Source organism: Dipodomys ordii, unplaced genomic scaffold (genome assembly GCF_000151885.1).
Source record: "Dipodomys ordii isolate 6190 unplaced genomic scaffold, Dord_2.0 Scaffold43, whole genome shotgun sequence".
Classification (NCBI taxonomy): Eukaryota; Metazoa; Chordata; class Mammalia; order Rodentia; family Heteromyidae; genus Dipodomys; species Dipodomys ordii.
The window spans coordinates 1,486,931-1,507,188 of record NW_012267259.1 but is presented as its reverse complement, the minus strand read 5'-3'; the positions used below and the strand labels follow the sequence as shown (position 1 = coordinate 1,507,188).

Here is a 20,258-nt window from a genome sequence, read left to right as displayed (position 1 = left end):
TTTTGAAAAAATACAATAAATGTCTACAAGGCTAACTCTTGGGCTTAGCCTTAATTTTTGCCCTTGGGACAAATTTGTAACCTTAGAATTTCAGAGACAAAAAGTCTTTACATTTTAAAAGACTTTTGGCATATATTTATGAGTAGATCCTTGGAAAAGTATTTTTAGATTACATTTCCTTCAGTCCTCTCTGACAAGAATGCCCATATCCTTTCTTCTTGGAAGCACTGGGAAATTCTCTTATTTGTTTTTTTACCAAGTTAATTAGGCAAGAAAATGATATACAGTATTACAATTTTAATGAAAAAAAATTTTTGGGGGGGGTCTGGTTGTAGGGCCTGAACTCTGGGCCTGGGCACTGTCCCTCAGCTCTTCAGCTCAAGGCTAGCACTCTACCACTTGAGCCACAGCGCCACTTCCGGCTTTTTTTCTTTTTGCTTATGTGGCACTGAGGAATCGAACCCAGGGCCTCATGCATGCAAGGCAAGCGCTCTACCACTGAGCCATCTCCCCAGCCCCTTTAATGAAAATTTTTAACCAAGCTAGATATACTGTTTGACTCTTTTACTGAAGTGGCCCCTTTCACCACTTTTTTTTTTTTTAAGAAAAGGAACCATTCATAATTTTAATCACTTAATAGAAGTATATCATACAGAAATCTCACTATATAGTAAAGTTTTATGATGTTAATATTTTGTTTTAAAATTGATACTACAAGAATTGGTCTGGGAAGGTGGCTTTCTGGTAGAGTGCTAGCTTAACATGCATGAAGCCCTGGGTTTGATTCCTCAGTACCACACAGACAGAAAAAGCCAGAAGTAGTGCTGTGGCTCAAGTGGTACAGCACTATCCTTGAGGAAAAAGAAGCTGAGGGACAATGCACAGGCCCTGAGTTCAAACCCCAGGACTGGCCAAAAAAAAACAAACCAAAAAGTTGTTTAAAAAAAGAATGAATATTTTGTATATAATAATTTTATATTTTCCTAATTATCTACTTTCAATAAATGTTTTAATATAGAGGGGAAGAAAAGAAACTATAGACTTTTCTCTTAATTCTTTTTTAAATCTGTCAAAAGCAGGGCATCCATCATACCTGTAGTCCTAGCTACTCAGGAGGCTGAGATCTGAGGATCACAGTTCAAAGCCAGACTGAGCAGGAAAGTCTATGAGACTCTTATCTCCAATTAACCACCAGAAAACCAGAAATGGCACTGTGGCTCAAGTGGTAGAGTGCTAGTCTTGAGCTGAAGAGCTCAGGGACAGCGCCCAGGCCCGGAGTTCAAGCGCCATGACTGACCAAAGAAAAAATCCATCAAAATGATAGCAAAAATTTTCCTCTCTTGAAAGATTACATCAGTAGATTTCCTACTGTGGCATTCTTCTATAATTACTGATAGTATTCAGGTTGTAATGTTTTTGATACTATGTTGAAATACATACACACATACATTATATTGTGAAAGTTTTAGTGACATGGATTTGTATTTTTAAATTGTACCAGATTTTGAGATCAGAGTTATGTTCTCCAGTTTGAGGAAGGGCAAAATGAAAAAAACAACAACAAAAAAAGTTTTTTCCCCAATATAAAAACTTAACAATGTCATAGTAATTTTATATTCCTGAAAATACAAAGAAGTTTACTTATAAGCCATGGGAATATACCCTCCCCACCCTCTCTGCTTCCTTTGTGCACTGCTGAGGACGGAATCCAGAGACTCATAATGGCAAGCCCTCTATCACTGAGCTATAGTCCCCCGTCCACACTTTTCTTTATATATCTGTGGCAGATTTTTTTTCTTTCTCGTTATTCTCTTCACATTTTTGTCTGCTTATAAGCAAAGCTGAAAAATTATTCATAGTTTCCTAGACATTTTTCATTTTATTCAAACTTTCAGTCAAAAAAATTGGTTGCACCAAACAATGGAGTACCTAAATATATTAAACAAACACTCTTAAACTTACAGAACATGATAGTAGTAGGAGACTTTTAATACTCCACTCTCACCAAAGGACAGGTCAACGAAACAGATAGGCAAAGAAGCTTCTAAATTAAATGACACCATAACCCAAATGGACTTCATAGACATCTATAGAATATTTCACCCAAGAACCACACAATTCACATTCTTCTCAGCAGCATGTGGAACATTCTCTAAAATTAACCATCTCTTAAGACAAACAGCAAACCTGTGCAAATGTAAAAGGACTGATCCTATCTAATCACAGTAGAATCAAGCTAGTCCTCAGTAACAAAACATACTGCAGAAAACACTTGAAACATGGAGACTGAACAACAAACTGCTGAGTAACACGTGGATCACTAAAGAAATAAAGGAGGAAATTAGAAATTTCTTACAAGTCAATGAAAATTAAAATATATCACTCTGGAATTTCTGGAATATGGCAAAAGCAGGATTGAGAGGAAAGTTCATAGCTTTAGATGCACACATAAAGAAAATAGAAAAAGTACAAATAAACATCCTCATGATACAACTAAAACTGCTAGAAAAACAAAAGCAAACAAAACCCAAAACTACTAGACAGTAAAAATTAAGGCAGAAATCAATGAAGTAGAGTCCAAAAAACTATGCATAAAATCAGTGAAAAGAAAAAGCTGGTTCTTTGGGGGGGGGGCAATCAATAAAATTGACAGACCACTGACTAAATTGATGAAGAAAAGAAAGGAAGAGACTTAGATCAAAAAAATAAAGAGATGCCAAAGGAAACATTATAACAAACATCCTAGAAATCCAAAACATTATTAAGAACTACTTTCAAAACCTATATTCAAATGATATGGAAAATCTAGTAGAAATAGATAAATTCCTAGAGGCATACAAACTGCCTAAGCTGAACCAAAAAGATAAAAACCACTTAAACAGGCCCATAATACGTAGAGATTGAAGAAGTAAACAACAGTCTTCTAACAAGAAAAGAGCACAGGTCCGAATGGATTCTTGGCTGAATTCTATAAGACTTTAAAAGTTGAACTAACACCAGTACTCCTCGAACTTTTCCATGAAATAGAAAAAGAAGGATCAATTCCAAACTCATTTTATGAAGCCAGCATCATTCTTATCCCAAAACGAGGTAGGAATCCAATGAAAAATGAACTATAGACCAATCTCTCTGATGTATATAGATAGAAAGCTCTTCAATAAAATACTAACAGAATTCAGCAAGTAATTTAAAAAAAAATATACATTATGATCAAGTAGGTTTCATCCCACAGATGCAAGTCTGGTTTAACAAATGTAAATCAATAAATATAATAGATCACATCAACAAAGCCAAAAACAAGAACCACATGATTACATCAATAGATTCAGAAAAGGCTTTTTGACAAAATCCAACATTCATTCATATTAAAAGCACTGGAGAAGGTAGGAATAGAAGAAACATACCTCAAAATAATGAAGACTATATATGAAAGACCAATAGCAACATCATCTGAGTGGTCAAAAACTAAAACCATTTCCTCTAAAATCTAGAACAAGGCAAGAATAATGAAGACTATATATGAAAGACCAATAGCAACATCATCTGAGTGGTCAAAAACTAAAACCATTTCCTCTAAAATCTAGAACAAGGCAAGAATGACCAATCTCTCCATGTCTCTTCAATATCGTTCTGGAACTTGTAGCCAGAGCAGTAAGACAAGGAAAGTATATAGAAGGGATTCACATGGGGAAAGAAGACATCAAACTATCCTGATTTGCAGATGACATAATCTTATATCTAAAGGACCCAAAAGACTCCATCCCCAAACTCCTTGAACTTATCAGTAACTTTGGCAAAGTAGCAGGATACAAAATTAGCCCACAAAATTTAGTAGCCTTTCTATATACCAACAATGCAGAGAGGGAAATCAGGAAAAGAACTGCATTTGCAGTAGCTTCAAAAAAATTAAATATCTAGGAAGAATAAAACTAACCAAAGAAATAAAAGACATAGCAAAAACTATAAACGTTTGAAGAAAAAAATCAAAGATGACATCTGGAAATGGAAAGACCTTCCACATTCATGGATAGGTAGAATTAGTGTTGTAAAAATGGCCATGCTGACAAAAATGATCTACAAATTCAATGCAATGTCCATCAAAATACTGATGAAGTTCTTTACCAAGAGAAAACAATCCAGAAATGATATAGAACAACAAAAGACCTTGAATAGCCAAAGCAAATCTAGGCAAAAAGAGTAATGATGGTGGTATCACAGTCCTAGACTTCAGGCTCTATGACAGAGCTATAACAACAAAAACAGATTGGTATGGGCACAAAAATAGAACTAAATATCAATGGAACAGAACTAGAAAACCCAGAAATAAAATCATATACTTGTAGTTATCTAAAGGGAGCCAAAGACATACAATGAAAAAAAAGATAGCCTCTTCATATTTTGTGTTGCAAAACTGGCATCCATATGCAGAAAACTAAAAGTAGATCCCTGTTTGTCATCATGCACAAATATCAACTCAAAATGGATCAAAGACCTCACTATCAGACCTGAAACTTTGAAACTACTGCAGAAGGGATTAGGAGAAACACTAGAACTCATAGGCCGAGGCAGAAACTTTTTGAGATAGGATAGATAGGAATGAAACTAGACAAATGAGATTACTTCAAACTAAAAAATTCTTGCACAGCAAAGGCCATAGTTACTAAACTAGAAAAACAGCCAACAGGGACTAGAAGGTAGCTCAGTGGTAAAGTGCTTGCCTTGCAAGCATGAGGCCCTGGGTTCGATTCCTCAGCACCACATATGCAGAAAAAGCTAGAAGTGGTGCTATGGCTCAAGTGGTAGAGCGTTAGCCTTGAGCTGAAGAGCTGAGGCACAGCGCCTAGGCTGAGTTCAGGCCCCATGACCAACCAACCAAAAAAATGAAAAAAGAAAGAAAAACAGCCAACAGAGAGATCTTTACCAGCAATACATCTGACAAAGGCCTAATATCCAAAAGACCTCCCAAAGCTAAATAAATAAACCAATAAATAGGCAAAGGAGCTATGGAGCAACTTCTCAGAAAAAGAGGTCAGAATGGCAAAGAAACATGAGGGGGGCTAGGAATGTTGCTTAGTAGTAGAGTGCTTGCCTCGCATGTTTAAAACCCTGGGTTCCATTCCTCAGAACCACATACACAGAGAAAGCAGGAGGTAGTGTTGTGGTTCAAGTGATAGAGCACTAGCCTTGAGCAAAAAAAGCTCAGGAACAGTGCCCAGGCCTTGAATTCAAGCCCCACGGCTGGCAAAAGAAAAGAAACATATGAGGAAATGCTCATCATCACAGGCCATAAAGGAAATACAGATCAGAACTCTGAGATTCCATCTTACCACAGTTAGATTGGCCAACATTGTGAATTTGAACAACAAATATTGGTGGGAATGTGGAGGGAAAGGAACCCTATTGCACTGTTAGTGGGCATGTAAAATAATGCAACCACTCTGGACAGCAGTCTGGAGGTTCCTCAAAAACTAAACATAGGAAGTGGCACTGTGGCTCAAGCAGTAGAGTGCTCACCTTGAGCTGAAGAGCACAGGGACAGCGCCCAGGCCCAGAGTTCAAGCCCCAAAATTGACCAAAAAAAAACAAAAACAAAAACTAAAGATAGATCTTCCTTACAACCCAGCCATACCACTCTTGGACATCGATGCCAGGATACCATAAGGACACTTGCAGATCCATGTTCACTGCTGTACTATGTACAATAGCTAAGTTGTGGAAACAGCCCAGATGTTGTAATCTTTGTCTGACTTATGTAACTGAAACCCCTCTGTTGTTAGCATTTCCACATAAAAATAATTTTTAAAAGTATATTAAAAAATACAGACAGGCTGAGAGCTGTTGGCTACCTCTGTAATCCTAGCTACTCCGAAGGCTGAGATCTGAGGATTACAGTTCAAAGCCAGCCTAGGCAGGAAAGGATGGTACACTCTTAACTCCAGTTAAACACCAGGAAACCAAAAGTGGTCCTGTGTCTCAAAGTGGTAGAGCAAAAAAGCTCAGAGATAGCACCCAGGCCCTCTGTTCAAGCCCCATGACCAACAAAACATAAAAATAAATAAGTAAATAAATTAATTTTAAAAATAAAGACAGAAAAGTCCTTTATTGAACCCCTCTATGCCCAATTACTTGGAACCTAGTTGGATAGAAACCAAAATTGATTTGACCATTGAATATATCATATATATATCCTTTATATATATTTATATACTTCTTTTTCCTTTGCTGAAGTATTTTATAATCAGTTCTAGACTTTTATTCTTTCACTCTTTAATATATATCCCTAAAAATAATTTTCCCAAAATCTCATCATTATCACATACAGCAAAAGTAGCAGTACTTCCTAAGTTTATTTCCTAGGTATAATCAAATCCACTAATCAATCACATCTCTCCAGCAGTCTCAAAAATGTGTGTTGGCACTGTGTCAAGATTAGAATCCAAATAAAATTCACACATTTAGACTGACTCTTAACCACTTGACCCTCCACTTCTACCTTTTTGCTTGGTAATTGGAATCTTGAAGTATCTTCCTGGGTTGGCTGTGAACTCTGATCCTCAGATCTAAGCATCTTGAGTAGCTGGGATTAAAAATATGAACTACTGGAACTCAGTTCTCTAAAGACTTTTAAACTACATCAATCCTTTCTCCTTTGCTTTCTTATCCATTACATCATACCACAAAAACCCAACCACTTGATCTGTAGAATCTTCTTCATTCTAGGTATGTTCCTGTGTTTCCTGTTGGCTTTGAGTTCTTCTCTGTCCCTGTACTTAAAAGAAATGGATATTTATTCTTAAATGCTTACACATATTCAGTCTCTTCTTGGGAAGAGTACTTCACAGAGTACAGTTGGATTCCCACATCACACAATGGCTCACTTTGGTCATGCCACATATGTTGCATGTGAACTGGATTGTGTTTCCCCAAAATTCAAATATTAAAGCCCTAACCTGCAAAGTGACTGTATTTGTATATAAGACCTTTGAGGAGATAATTATGATTAAATGGAGTGTATAGGGTGGAGCCTTGATCCAATGGGACTGTTGTCCTTACAGGAAGAGGAAGACACACCAGATCTCACCGTGTCTCTTACATATTGCTCACAAAGGAAAAGCCACATGACAACACTTTGAGAAAGTTGCTGTCTGCAAGCCAGGAAGTGGGAGATGTCGCTCTTGTCTGTATATGTGTTTGCTTTCTCCTCTCCACAGTGTATAATTGTGTTTCTCCTCTGTCTGGTTAGCATTGTGTTTATTTTTTGTTTGTGTTCAACAAAAATAAATATTTTATTTGTTCTATGTGGTTTTATTTTATTATCTAATTTATTGATTCTGGTTTTTATTATTTCTATCATTCTATTTTTTTCATTCTACTTTTTTAGGGGCTTTTTTGTTTACTATCTAAATTTCATTTGTTTATGAATGACTAAAACTGCCTTTTTCTTTATACTTTTCTTTTTTTGTTCTTTTGTTGCTCTTATTGCTGATTAAATTTTACCTTACATTATTGATATTTTTCTTTTCGTTCTTTTTTTTTTTTTAGTGGTACTGGGGTTTAAACTGGGTCTTATGCTAGCTAGGCAGGCATTCTATCTACCACTTAACCACACCACTATCCTTATTCATACTTTTTTTTCCGTTGTAGGGCTTGAACTCAGGGCCTGGGCACTGTCTTGAGCTTTTCTGCTCACTTTTCTACCACCTTGAGCCACAGTTCCACTTCCGGGTGTTTGATGGTTAATTGGAGATAAGAGTCTCAAGGACTTTCCTCCCCAGGCTGGCTTTGAACCTCAACCTTCAAATCTCTCCCTCTTGAGTAGCTAGGATTACAGGAATGAGCCACGAGCAACAGGACTTCTCCATACTTTTGTTGGTGATTTTGTCATGTGTTTTTTTTCTTTGTGACATGTTGCTAATATTTTTCTTTGTTAATCTTTCCTCCATTTCCAGAGTTTCTTTTTTCATTTCAAAAGACTTAAATTTTTGTTTAATTCAGAGGCATATGTGGCTTTTTCATTTGTTTGTTTCTCCTTTAAAGCTTTTGAATTTCTTGATTCCCTTTGCCCTTTCTTTCCTCTCTATCCCATTACTAGGTCAAGATTATGAAAACATTTCCCTATACTTTTTCTACCACTTTAAAGTTTATTTTTTCATTTTAAATCTTTAATCTTTAGAATTCTTTTTGTTAAAAGGAATGAATTAGCAATCTACTCTTTATATTTCTTCTGATTAGTTATTACTCTGCTAACCCTGGCCCCAAAGTTACTATCTCCCTAACTTAACCTCCAAAGTGCTGAGTTATTTTTTAATCTTCAAAGGGTTGTCCAAGGGGGTTACAGTTTTGCATGTCTATTTATGTGTCCAGTGCATCTTGATAAGAGTGAGAGTTTACTTTTATAGAACAAGAGTATTTTAGTAATAAAACACCAATATATTATAAAGGAGACTGTAAATGAATGTAATTCTTAAGAGAAAATATTCTTTTAATGCTGGACTCTAATATATGATTTTTTTCTTCTGCCAGTAGAAGAACCTAGGGAAAGGAAGGCAATTCTGCCCTATCCCTGCTCTCTGCCCTTTGCCAGTGGCCTGATTGTTGGGGGCTACAGCTTAATGTTCTTCTTCTTTTTTTTTTTTAATAGAACTAAGTGTAATCACATTGTAATCAGGAGGATCATGCGTCAAGTCCAGCATGAACAAAAACTGCTTAGAAACCCCATCTCAACCAATAAGAGCTATGTGATAGGGTGTGCGTATCTCAGCTACATGGAAAATGTGAATAGAATTGTAGTCCAGGCTGGCCTAGTCATAAACATGAGACCCGATTTGAAAAATACTCCAGAACTAAGGGCTGAAGATGTGACTCAAGTGGTAGGACACTTGTCTAGCAAGCACAAGGCCCTGAATTCAAACTCCAATACCACCAAATAAAACCAAATTTCCTTTTTTAAGACCTATGGTTATATTCCAGGAAGCACATAAAGCTAACTAGTGTCCCCTAGTGGCCACCACTATCTTGCCCCATGCTTCCAGTGCCTATGCAATAGGACATTATAAGTCATCACTTCCCAAGGATCTAGTTTAAGCCTGTGAGTTGTATTCAAATTGTATATAAGGAAGAGTGAATATCACATGGTTTTGCCTTCACACACAAAAATAGTGGAGCTCAGCCTACTGCTTTCCACCTGCCCCTCCCATTGCTTCATTAAAGTTACCCATCATCTCCTCTGATCACAGGATTCATTCTTCTGCTGTGATTTGTGTGCAACATGAAACCAATTCTTTCTATCAGAAGCTGGAAATTTTGGGATATAGCCAGTTCTTTCTAGAAATAACATGGTCACAAAGCTTTTCAGTATGTATGCCAGTGAATTAACAATATAAAGATAACAGGAGTTTATCACCAAAGATTGCCTTGAAGGCCATTAGCATGGTGACTTTCAAAAGCCTTTGCCTGGGCTTCCTCCTCCTCCCCGCTTTGGCAAAGTCCCATTAATTTTGTTGAAGGTTTTATTTTCTGCTGAAAATGCAGGAAATCTCGACAGCTCTCTTGGAATCCCCCCAAAACTAATACAAACAAGATACATATGCTCCTCTTAAGGAAACTAAAAATAAATGATTTTAAACTATTTAACTATATAAATCCCCTCTTAAAAGGGAAAGGAAGTTTGTAGAGTGAAAGGCAACACTGACTTCAGTTAACTAAGTAAAATATTCTCACAACTGCCAACTTGTCTATTTGATATTAAATTACTAGTTAGCATAGAATTTGTTGGGCTTTAATTCCTAACATCTACAGACTATCAGAAGCAATACAAATGGGATTATTTTCTCACAGTTTGTGTTTTTACATTGAAATTGTCTATAAGAAATAAGTATACTCCACACATACTTTCAATTGTTATTTAACTTTGAGCCTAATTCCTTTAATGGAACAGAGCATGAATGAAAAAAAACACAGATCTTGTTATTTCTACATATTTTGTCACTATATTGATGAGCCAATCAGATTGTATCTGTGACAAAGTAAATTTTAACAGAGTACAGAGGAAACGTGGTTAACTTTTAAAAGTATATCATATCCTTGCCAGGTACCAGTGGCTAATGCCTGTAATCCTAGCTACTCAGGAGGCTGAGATCTGAGTATCATGGTTTGAAGCCAACCCAGGCAGAAAAGTCCTGTGAGACTTTTATCGCCAATAAACTACTCAAAAAAGCCGGAATTGGTGTTGTAGTTTAGAGAGTGGTGTTGAGCACAGAGAGGCTCAGGGACAGTACCCAGACCTTGAGTTCAAGCCCCAGGACCACCAAAAAATAAATTACAAAATAAAAATATATAATTTTTGTAAAACCTTACTTTATTCTAAAAGAAATAGAAGACTTTTTCTATCCAGTATCTCCTAAAGGCCCAGTTAATAAATTAATAAAAATCAACTTTTTTACTTACATTTAACACAAAGAAGGGTGATTTCCAAGGTTTTGTTTTTTGGGGTTTTTTTGCTCTTGTGATTATTGCATTAGTTTAGCAACTTTGGAAAGTCATTTATAGTTTTACTTTTTTATAATTGTGTCTATAAAGTTAAAATGGTTTTCCCTTGAGTAATAATATTTTTATTTTGAGAAATGCTTACATGCTGTTTATCTTGTGCTTCACAGTTGTATAGGCTTTACAAATGATCCCCATTTTCACTTCTCAGAATAAATATGAAATAGGAGTCTAGAGGTGTAGCTCAATGACAGAGCTCAGTGTATACTAGACTGAATTCAAGCCAGTAGTGTTAAATAATATTTGAAACTCTAGCACTTACGATTATCTAACCATTTTTATCTATTTAAATGCTAAGGATTAGATGATTGATTTTTGTGCCAGGTCTGAGGCTTGAACTCAGGACCTAGGTGCTGTCCCTGAGCTATGTGTGTGGCTTTGTGTATGTGTGTGCGCGCACATGTATGTGCGAATGTGTGTATATGTGTCTGCTCAAGGCTAGTGTTCTGCCCCTTGAGACACAGCTCCACTTCCAGCTTTTTGGTGATTAATTGATGATAAGAGTCTAACAGATGTTCTTGCCACTGCTGGCTTCAAACCTCAATTCTCAAATCTCAGCCTCCTGAGTAACTAGGATTACAGGCATAAACCACAGACACCTGGCAGATTGTGTCATTTTAAAGAAGCTCTTTAGCTGGCATCAATGGCTCATGCCTGTAATCCTAGCTGCTAAGAGGGTTTCATTTAAAAAAACAAGACAAAGCAAAACATGGGCTAGGAATGTGCTTAGTGGTAGAGTGCTTGCCCAACATGCATGAAGTCCTGCGTTCAATTCCTCAGTACTGCACAAACAAAAAGCTGGAAGTGACTCTGTGGCTCAAGTGGTAGAGTGTAGCCTTGAGCAAAAAAAGCCAGGGACAATGCCCATACCCAGAGTTCAAGCCCCAAGACTGGCCAAGAAAAAAAAAGTGGGGGTGGGTGGGGCTGGAATGGCTTAGTGGTAGAGTGCCTGCGTAGCATGCATGAAGCCCTGGGTTCGATTCCTCAGTACCACACAAACAGAAAAAATAAACAGAAACTTGAGCCGTGGCTCAAGTGCTTAAGTGGGCAGAGTTCTAGCATTGAGCAAAAGAAGCTCAGTGACAGTGCCCAGGACCTGAGTTCAAGCCTCAGGACTGTGGGGGGGGAGGGGGGAGGGAAGGCGGAGAGATAGCTTAAAACAGAAAGGTCTACAACATTATCTCCAGTTAACCAGAAAAATGTTGACTTGGAGGTATGGCATTAGTCACAGAGTACCAGCTATGAGCAAGAAAGCTGAGTGAAGTGTAACATCTGAGTTCAAACCCTGGAACCAGTAACAAATTGAGAGAGAGAGAGAGAAAGCTTTTCAATTTCATGCTAACTTTTCATCTTTTTATAAGTAATGATTATTACCTGATAATGCTTTTTTTTTCTTTTTTAAAAAATACATTTTGTATTGTAAAACTACTGTACAGAGGGATTACAGTTACATGAGTAAGGTAATGAGTGCATTTCCTATCGAGCATTGTTACCTCCTCCTTTGTTTTTCCCCTACCATCCCTTCCTTCCCCACATCCACAACTACTCCCCACCCCCAACTCCTTTTCTCCCCCTTTCCCCCCCCCGCCCGTCCCCCCTCCCCCTGAAGTTGTAAAATTCATTTTCAACATAGTGTCTTGTACACTCATTGTTACAATGGGGTAACCTGTATCCCTATTTAAGCATTTTGTTTTTTCACTTCCCCTCCCCAAATTAGAAAAATGTATATACAAGATGAGGACACCAGAATCAAATATAGTGAAAATAGAGGTTATACCATGGGGAAGGAACATACCAAAGAAACAACAAAAAAAAATCACATAGTACATTATAAATATGTTAAAAACAATAACAAGAAAGAAATAACCATTTGTGTCCCTATCTTGGTGTTCCTTTCACTTACCATCATCTTATATGGTCATATGTACATAGCTTTTGACCTTCTCTGCTTGTCCTAGACTTATACTAGTTATTGCAATAAGGGAAACCATGGGAGCTATGTGTCTTTGGGCCTGGCTTACTTCACTTAACTGATAATGCTTTAAAAAGAAAGAAAGAAAGAAAGAAAGAAAGAAAATATTTCATTGGTACACTGCCATGTCCAATATATACCTGCATTTGAAGCCAATTTGAAGATTCAATTTAACTTGCAAATTATATTTATTGGGATAATTTCTCTTGGAAATTAGAGTTAACCAAAAATTTGATACATTGTTTTTAGTAAATCACATAATATATCATGATTATTTCATGATCTGGTTGGTGCCTGGAAGCTGTAATTGATCTTCCAACAGGAATGAAGGGACACATAGAATGTCGTTTCTAGAAAACAATGAACAGTAAGAATCCTAGCTATTTCTTAAAGGATTATTAAAGTAGTAGCGGAGAATCACTGACTTAGGTGAAAGAATTGTATATTCTGCTTTCATGAAGGAAGGGGTGGCATAGACCAAGAAGCATTGTATTTATAACCTGATTTATGGAATTGTAACTCTTATATACAACTAGTTAGTAATAATTCTTAAAAAAGAGTAAGCTAGTTGTTCACTTGATGTCCACTCTAAAGAAGGGGATGGATTCTAGCATTAAAGAGAGTAACTTTTGTGTCTAATATAAGTTGTGTGTGGCTTTGTGATTTTTTTATGGGTTTTTTTTGTGTGTGTATCAGTTGTGGGGCTTGAACCCTAGGCCTGGGCACTGTCCCTCAGTTCTTCATCTCAGGGCTAGTGCTGTACCACTTGAGCCACAGCACCACTTGTGTTTTTCTGGTGGTTAATTAGAGATAAGAGTCTCTCACGGACTTTCCTGCCCAGGCTGGCTTTGAACCTCGATCCTATCTGAGTAGCTAGGATTACAGGTGAGCCACCAGCACCTGGCTGGATTTTTTTTTTGTGCTGTTTGTTTTCTTGCAAAGATGCTGTACAGAGAGATTACAATTAAATCAGCAAGTTAATGAGTACATTTCTTCTTTTTTTTTTTTTGGTCCAGTCGTGGGTCCTGAACTCTGGGCCTGGGCGCTGTCCCTCAGCTCTTCAGCTCAAGGCTAGCGCTCTACCACTTGAGCCACAGCGCCATTTCTGACTTTTTTTTTTCTGCTTATGTGGTGCTGAGGAATCGAACCCAGGGCCTCAGGCATGCAAGGCAAGCGCTCTACCACTGAGCCACCTTCCCAGCCCCATGAGTACATTTCTTGTTGGGCATTGTTACCCCCTCCTTTGTTTTTCTCCTACTATCCCTTCCCTCCCCTAGCTCTCTCATCCCCCCCCAACCCCCGCAAACTTATAAGGTTCATTTCCAACATAGTATCTTGTAACAGGTCATCCTATGTCCTTGTTTCAGCATTTTGTTATTCTCCTTCCCCTCCCCAAATTAGATACATGTATATACAAAATGCAGGGTACCAAAATCAAATACGATGGCAGTAGGGATATACCATAGGAGAACATAACAAAAGAAGCCAAAAAATCACAAAAACAACTATTTTTAAAAAATTTTTAGTCAGATTTTAAGCTTTCTTACTCTGTATTAAATCAAAGAATTACTGAATTGAATAAAATTATATATAGAGAGAAATTCCTGGTACAGTTTTTAGAACATAATAAAACCAATCAATATAGATACATAGCTTCAAGGAAACTTTATTTCTCAAGAAATAATCCCTTTCAGAGCCCTCACAGGAATAGTGTAATTGGAAATCAGCTGATGCAGGCTGATATATCCCATATCCAGTAGGCCTGCCTGGCCTACTAGTTGATAAATATTTAGAATTTCACCCCTGGGTGTAACCAGGAAGGAAACTGACCTTATCTCATGAAAAGAGTGTTTATGCAGCCTTTGTATTAAAAGTGTACTAACATAAATTATTTATAATATTACATGTTAAAATAGATATTGGTAGAAAATCAGCTACTCTTTAAGTTAAACTTCCTCTAAACTTCTCAGTTGTATATTATTCCCTATTTGTTTCCCTAATTGTTTAGAAACATTAAAAAACCAAAAATGCCTTTTATCATGACAGTGCAATAAAATTTGATAACATATTAAATATCTTTATTTCCTATATTATTGGGAATTTCCTTTGCTGTTCAATTTATATTTCTGCAGCTGTTTATAATCTATAAAAATTAGCATTAGCACTTATCCATAGTAACAGTATAACAGAAATTTCATAAAATACCTAGTAAGATCATTAAGACAGGTAGCCAAGCTTACATCTGTAATCCTAGTTACTCAGGAGGCTGAGATCTGAGGATTGTGGTTCAAAGTCTGCCCAGACAGGAAAGTTCATGAAAATTCTCTCCAATTAACCACCAGAAAACTGGAAGTGGAGCTGTAGCTCCAAGTGGTAGAGCATTAGCCTTGAGAAGAAGAGCTCAAGGACAACGCCAGGCCCTGAGTTCAAGCCCCAAGACCAAATAAATAAATAAATAAGACAGGTAATATAATTTTTAAGGACTTTTTAGTCAGACTGATACAAAGTAAAATCTAAAGCACCTATAATCCTCTCTACTAAGGAGACTGAGATCTGATTATTATAATTTGAAACCAGTCCACGAGACTTTTGCCTCCAATGAGCTACCAAAACCCAGAAGTGAAAGTATGATTCAAGTGGTAGAGCTCCAGCCGTTAGCAAAAAAAAGCTGAGAGCATGAAGACCTGAGTTCAAGCCCCAATCATGGCAAAATTTAAAAAAAAAAAAAAAAGGAGAGGGAGGTAAGCAGGGAATAACATAGTCATAATATTCAATGCATATTCTATAAAATTAAGAAACTTGAAGGGAGGGCTTGGGGTGGAAGAAATGGAGGAAAATGTTGAAAGGGATGACATTCATCAAGATGTATTCATAAAGTGGTTTGTTGCATGGTAACTTCTTTGTACAACTACTTAAAGGTAATAAAATAAAAATATAACTTAAAAAAAGGAAAGACAGATTAGGATTTATATTTCTGAAGTAGTCATACTATCCCAGTGAGTTGTTCTTAAATGACCTGAGAGAAAATTCTAAACTCTTTCTCCTCTAGTAAATAAATCATATATCAAATGGAATGAAAATACAATTAAGAGAACTTCAGGTTGATATTATGTTGTCAGTTCTATATTTGAAGGCTGATCTCTCTTTTTTGCACCAAAATCATAATAGATAAACCATAACAAATTGTAAGACATCAAAGTACAGAGTCAGGCCCAAAGCTGAGATTGATGTTTCTCCATGGCGCCAAAGCAGAGTAAATAGTGAGAGCCAGAGAGCCTGATGAGCCCCGTGCTGGAAGGAGACAGCAGGGACTAGCAGCTCGGCTCCCCAGGGAAGAGCCCTGGAGAGAATCCAGTGAGAGGCTTAAGACTGGGCTCCAGGTTCCCAGCTGGAAGCTTTGAGCTGCACTCAGTCTTTTATTGAAAACCTTGCTAGTTGCTTACTTTAAATTTTGTTGTCTTATAGACATTTTACATTCAAATTCTCAAAGACTGTTCACACTGAGGAAACAGTGGCAAAACCACAGTATATTTATCTGTAAATTTTGGAACTGGACACTTATTTTTGGTAAGGCCTCATCATTACATTGTGGAAGTTTAACAATTTAGGCTGAGAATACAAATAAGAATCTGCTAAGTGAATTGATGAAGAGGTTCTAAATATTCTTCTTGATTAGCTAATACATCATTTATTATATGAAATTCCTAGTTATGTTTTTAACTCAAACCCTTTAGTAGCTGATAAATCCACCTCTTGGCAAATAAACTTGAATTCTTTCCTGCCTAATTTTTCCAGTACTGTTATAATTATAAGCAGTTACTTACATTTTAATTCCTCTGTGTGAAGGAAAAAAAAAACATTGACTATTTTGGGGCTTACTTTGTTTATAAGGCTCAAGACCTCAATGTCATTGAAGAAGTGATTCGAATGATGCTAGAAATCATCAATTCCTGCTTGACAAATTCTCTTCACCACAACCCAAACTTGGTGTACGCACTGCTTTACAAACGAGATCTTTTTGAACAGTTTCGAACTCATCCTTCCTTTCAAGATGTAATGCAAAACATCGATCTGGTAAGTTTCAAAGAAGGGGTATTTTTATGGTTTTGTTTTGTTTTGTTTTTGGTCGCTCATGGGGCTTGAACTCTGGGCCTGGGCACTGTCCCTCAGCTCTTCAGCTCAAGTCTAGTGCTCTATCAAGTGAGCCACAGCACCACTTCTGGCTTTTTCTGTGTATACGGTGCTGAGGAATTGAGCCCAGGGCCTCATGCATGTGAGGTAAGCACTAGCTACTACTGAGCCACCTTCCCAGCCCAGTGATTCTACTTTATATTTTTTTTAATTGTTTGCAAGACAGGAGCTTGTTTCATTGCCTATGCTGGGCTCATAGTCACTATGGAGCTTAATCTGGCCTCAAACTTAGCATCCTTCTGCCTCAGTCTCCTGAGTGCTAGGATTACAGGTATATGCTACTGTATACACTGGCATTATACTGGCATGTATAATTCCTTTTTAAATACTAAAGCAGAGGAAGTTTAATGTAACAAATTCTGCAAAGAGTTATCTACGATACTAAGAGTTCCTTCTTTCAACATTAACTATAATTAACAGTCAAGATGATAAAGAAGCACCGTTTCGGATGAGCATGTTTATTTCTTTGAGTGAGACTTGATGTATTTTGTTTTGTTTTGTATTTTGTATTTGTTTTGTCAGTAATGGGGCTTGAACTCTGGGCCTAGGTTCTGTCCCTCAGGTCTTTAGTTCAAGGCTAGTGTTCTACCATTTCAGCCACAGTGGTGGTTTATTGGAGATAAGTCTCACGGACTTTGCTGCCCAGGCTGGCTTTGAACCGTGATCCTCAGATCTCAGTCTCCTGAAAAGCTAGGATTACAGGCCTAGGGGTAAGCCACCCGCAGCACCCGGCTGAGACTTGATGTCTTTAGGTAAGTCTTCAAAAATTCATTCATTCACCATTATGAACTCATATTTCCACATGGATTTATGGGAACATCTTCAAGCAATCTTTTAAAACTTTTTTTCCGACTCCATGTCCTTGTTAACTGAACTTACCTGATATACTTAGTGAAATAACCAGACACATCCTTTACAAATTCTGTGATGATCAAGAGTGTTGGTTTCTAAGCTAGGATAGCTGTGGGATCTTCCTGCAGAAGATGAATCTATTCTCTTGAATCTGAGCTAGCATTTCAAGGAACCAGAAACCCCAAACTACCCTAAGGATTCCCAAGAAAAACAAACCCCTGTAGGTGAGATACATATATATATATATATACACACACACACACATATATGTGTATATATATATATATATATATATGGTATGTGTGTAAATATACACACATATATATGTTCTTTTATCCTTTCAAATTAACCTGATGCCAACTCTAGCCTTTTATGATTAGGACACTCCTGGTATCTAATCAGGTATCTAATCTTTGGTCTAATTAGACCAAAGATACTCACCTAAGAATAGGCATTTCAGATCCTGCTTTGTGACCCAGGCATACAGAGATAATCAAAAGTAGAAAATGTAGTGTTCGTACTGAAAAATGTATAGTATTTAAGGCCCTTAAAGGTTATGATGCACATACCACTAATCTTCTATGAAAATTAGCTCATGTCAAGCCTGACCCAAGAAGAGATGTGTTCATTTCTCAGTATCTGACAAGAATCTGCTTGTCAGCTGAACACAATGAGAAGAAAGAAAGAAGAAAGAGAGAGAGAGGGAGAGAGGAAGAGAGGGAGGGAGGGAAGAAAGAAGGAAGGAAAGAAAAGAAGGAAGGAAGGAAGGAAGGAAAAGAATCATGGGTGACACTGTCAAAAAGAAATGTGCTCATTACCTGACTTGTAACTGTAATCCCTCTGTATACCATCTTTATAATCACAAAAAATTATAGAAAGTAAAATAAATAAAAATTCAAAGAAGAATCATTGTCAAGAGATAGCAAAACTAGATTCTCAGTGATGATTCAGATGATTCAGATGTTGGAACTACTAGACAGAGAATTTAAGTATGATTACTTAGAGTTAAAATGTTTGCTTAGACGAGCCCATGACTTGCCTTTGTGCAACAAGTAAACTATGACTACCTTCTGCATTTTTAAAGAGTTGTTTTAAAAAGAATATCATATGTAGCAGAAACTATATTATGAATGAGAGTGCCTAAAACAATTTTCTTTTTTTTTTTTTTTTGGTCCAGTCATGGGGCCTGAACTCTGGGCCTGGGCACTGTCGCTCAGCTCTTCAGCTCAAGGCTAGAGCTCTACCACTTGAGCCACAGCACCACTTCCGGCTTTTTTCTTTTTGCTTATGTGGTGCTGAGGAATCGAACCCAGGGCCTCAGGCATTCAAGGCAAGCGCTCTACCACTGAGCCACCTTCCCAGCCCCCCTAAAACAATTTTCTACCTGGTTCTTTTCAGAAAAAAAAAAAATTTCGGGCTGTGAAAGTGGCTCAGTGGTAGAGTACTTGCCTTGCATGCCTGAGGCCCTGGGTTCGATTCCTCAGCACCTCATAAGCAAAAAAAGAAAAAAAAAGCTGGAAGTGGCGCTGTGGCTCAAGTGGTAGAGCGCTAGCCTTGAGCTGAAGAGCTGAGGGACAGCGCCCAGGCCCAGAGTTCAGACCCCACGACCGGACCCAAAAAAAAAAAAAAAGAAAGAGCTGGGCACCAATGGCTCACACCGATAATCCTAGCTACTCAGGAGGCTGAGATCTGAGGATCACAGTTCAAAGCCAGCCCAAGCAGAAAAGTTCCTGTGAGGTTCTTATCTCCAGTTAACCACTCCAAATTGAATGTGATACTGTGGCCCAAGTGGTACAGTGCTATTCTTGAGCAAAAATTGTTCAGGGACAGTGGCCAAGCCCTGAGTTCAAGCCCCACAATGACCAAAAAGTAATTTTTTGAGAGAAAATGCAATGTAGACTTTGAATGCAGCCAGAGAAAAGAGAAACATTATATACAGAGTTTATATAACAGAGAACGATAATGACAGGAATCTTCTAGTCAGAAGCAATGAAAGCCTAATAATGAAGTGATATCTTTAAATGCTGTGGTAGAAAAAAAAATCTTGCTAACCCAGATCTTTCTACAAAATAATTTAAAACTAAAAGTAAAATAGAGACATTGTAGGTAAGCAAAACAGAGAACTTACTTTGATTCCAGGTATATACTCAACTGTGCTGTTATATTGTAGGCAATATATAAGCCAGTGGGCATAGCCACATTCCAACAGAGATTTAGGGAGGAAATCAAACCAGAGACCAAGATTAATCTTAGAGGCTTATAGGCTGCTCATGGACATAAGTGCAGAAATCCTTAATAATAGCAAATCTAATTGTATATCAAAGGAGTAATAAAGATATCAGGATCAAGTATAATTTAGTCCATGAACAGGGGCTGGATCACCCTTAAAAAACTAAATATCTAGCCAGACACCAGTGGCTCATACTCGTAATTCTAGCTCCTCAGGAGGCTGAGATCTGAGGATCATGGTTGAGGCTAGCCCATGCAGTAATGTCTGTAAAACTCTTCTCTCCAATTAACCACCAAAAAGCTGAAAGTTAAACTGTGGCTCAAGTCGTAGGGCACTAGCCTTGAACAGAAAACTCAGGGACAGTATCTAATCACTTAGTTCAAGCCCCAGGACAGTCACAAAAGGAAAAAACAACAACAACAAAAACAGAATTAACTCATCATATCAATAAACTAAAGAAATAAAACC

General features: G+C 37.4%; 1 protein-coding gene across 1 annotated transcript in view; it reads left to right on the top strand.

The window, feature by feature from the left end:
- Positions 1-20,258, top strand: part of LOC105987676 (dymeclin-like) — a 93,949-nt gene that overhangs the window by 24,911 nt on the left and 48,780 nt on the right. Inside the window, exon 2 of the mRNA XM_013019028.1 lies at positions 16,409-16,591. Within this exon, the coding sequence (XP_012874482.1) occupies positions 16,445-16,591 (147 nt within the window). The 5' untranslated portion in view covers positions 16,409-16,444. The remainder of the gene's footprint in view (positions 1-16,408; positions 16,592-20,258) is intronic.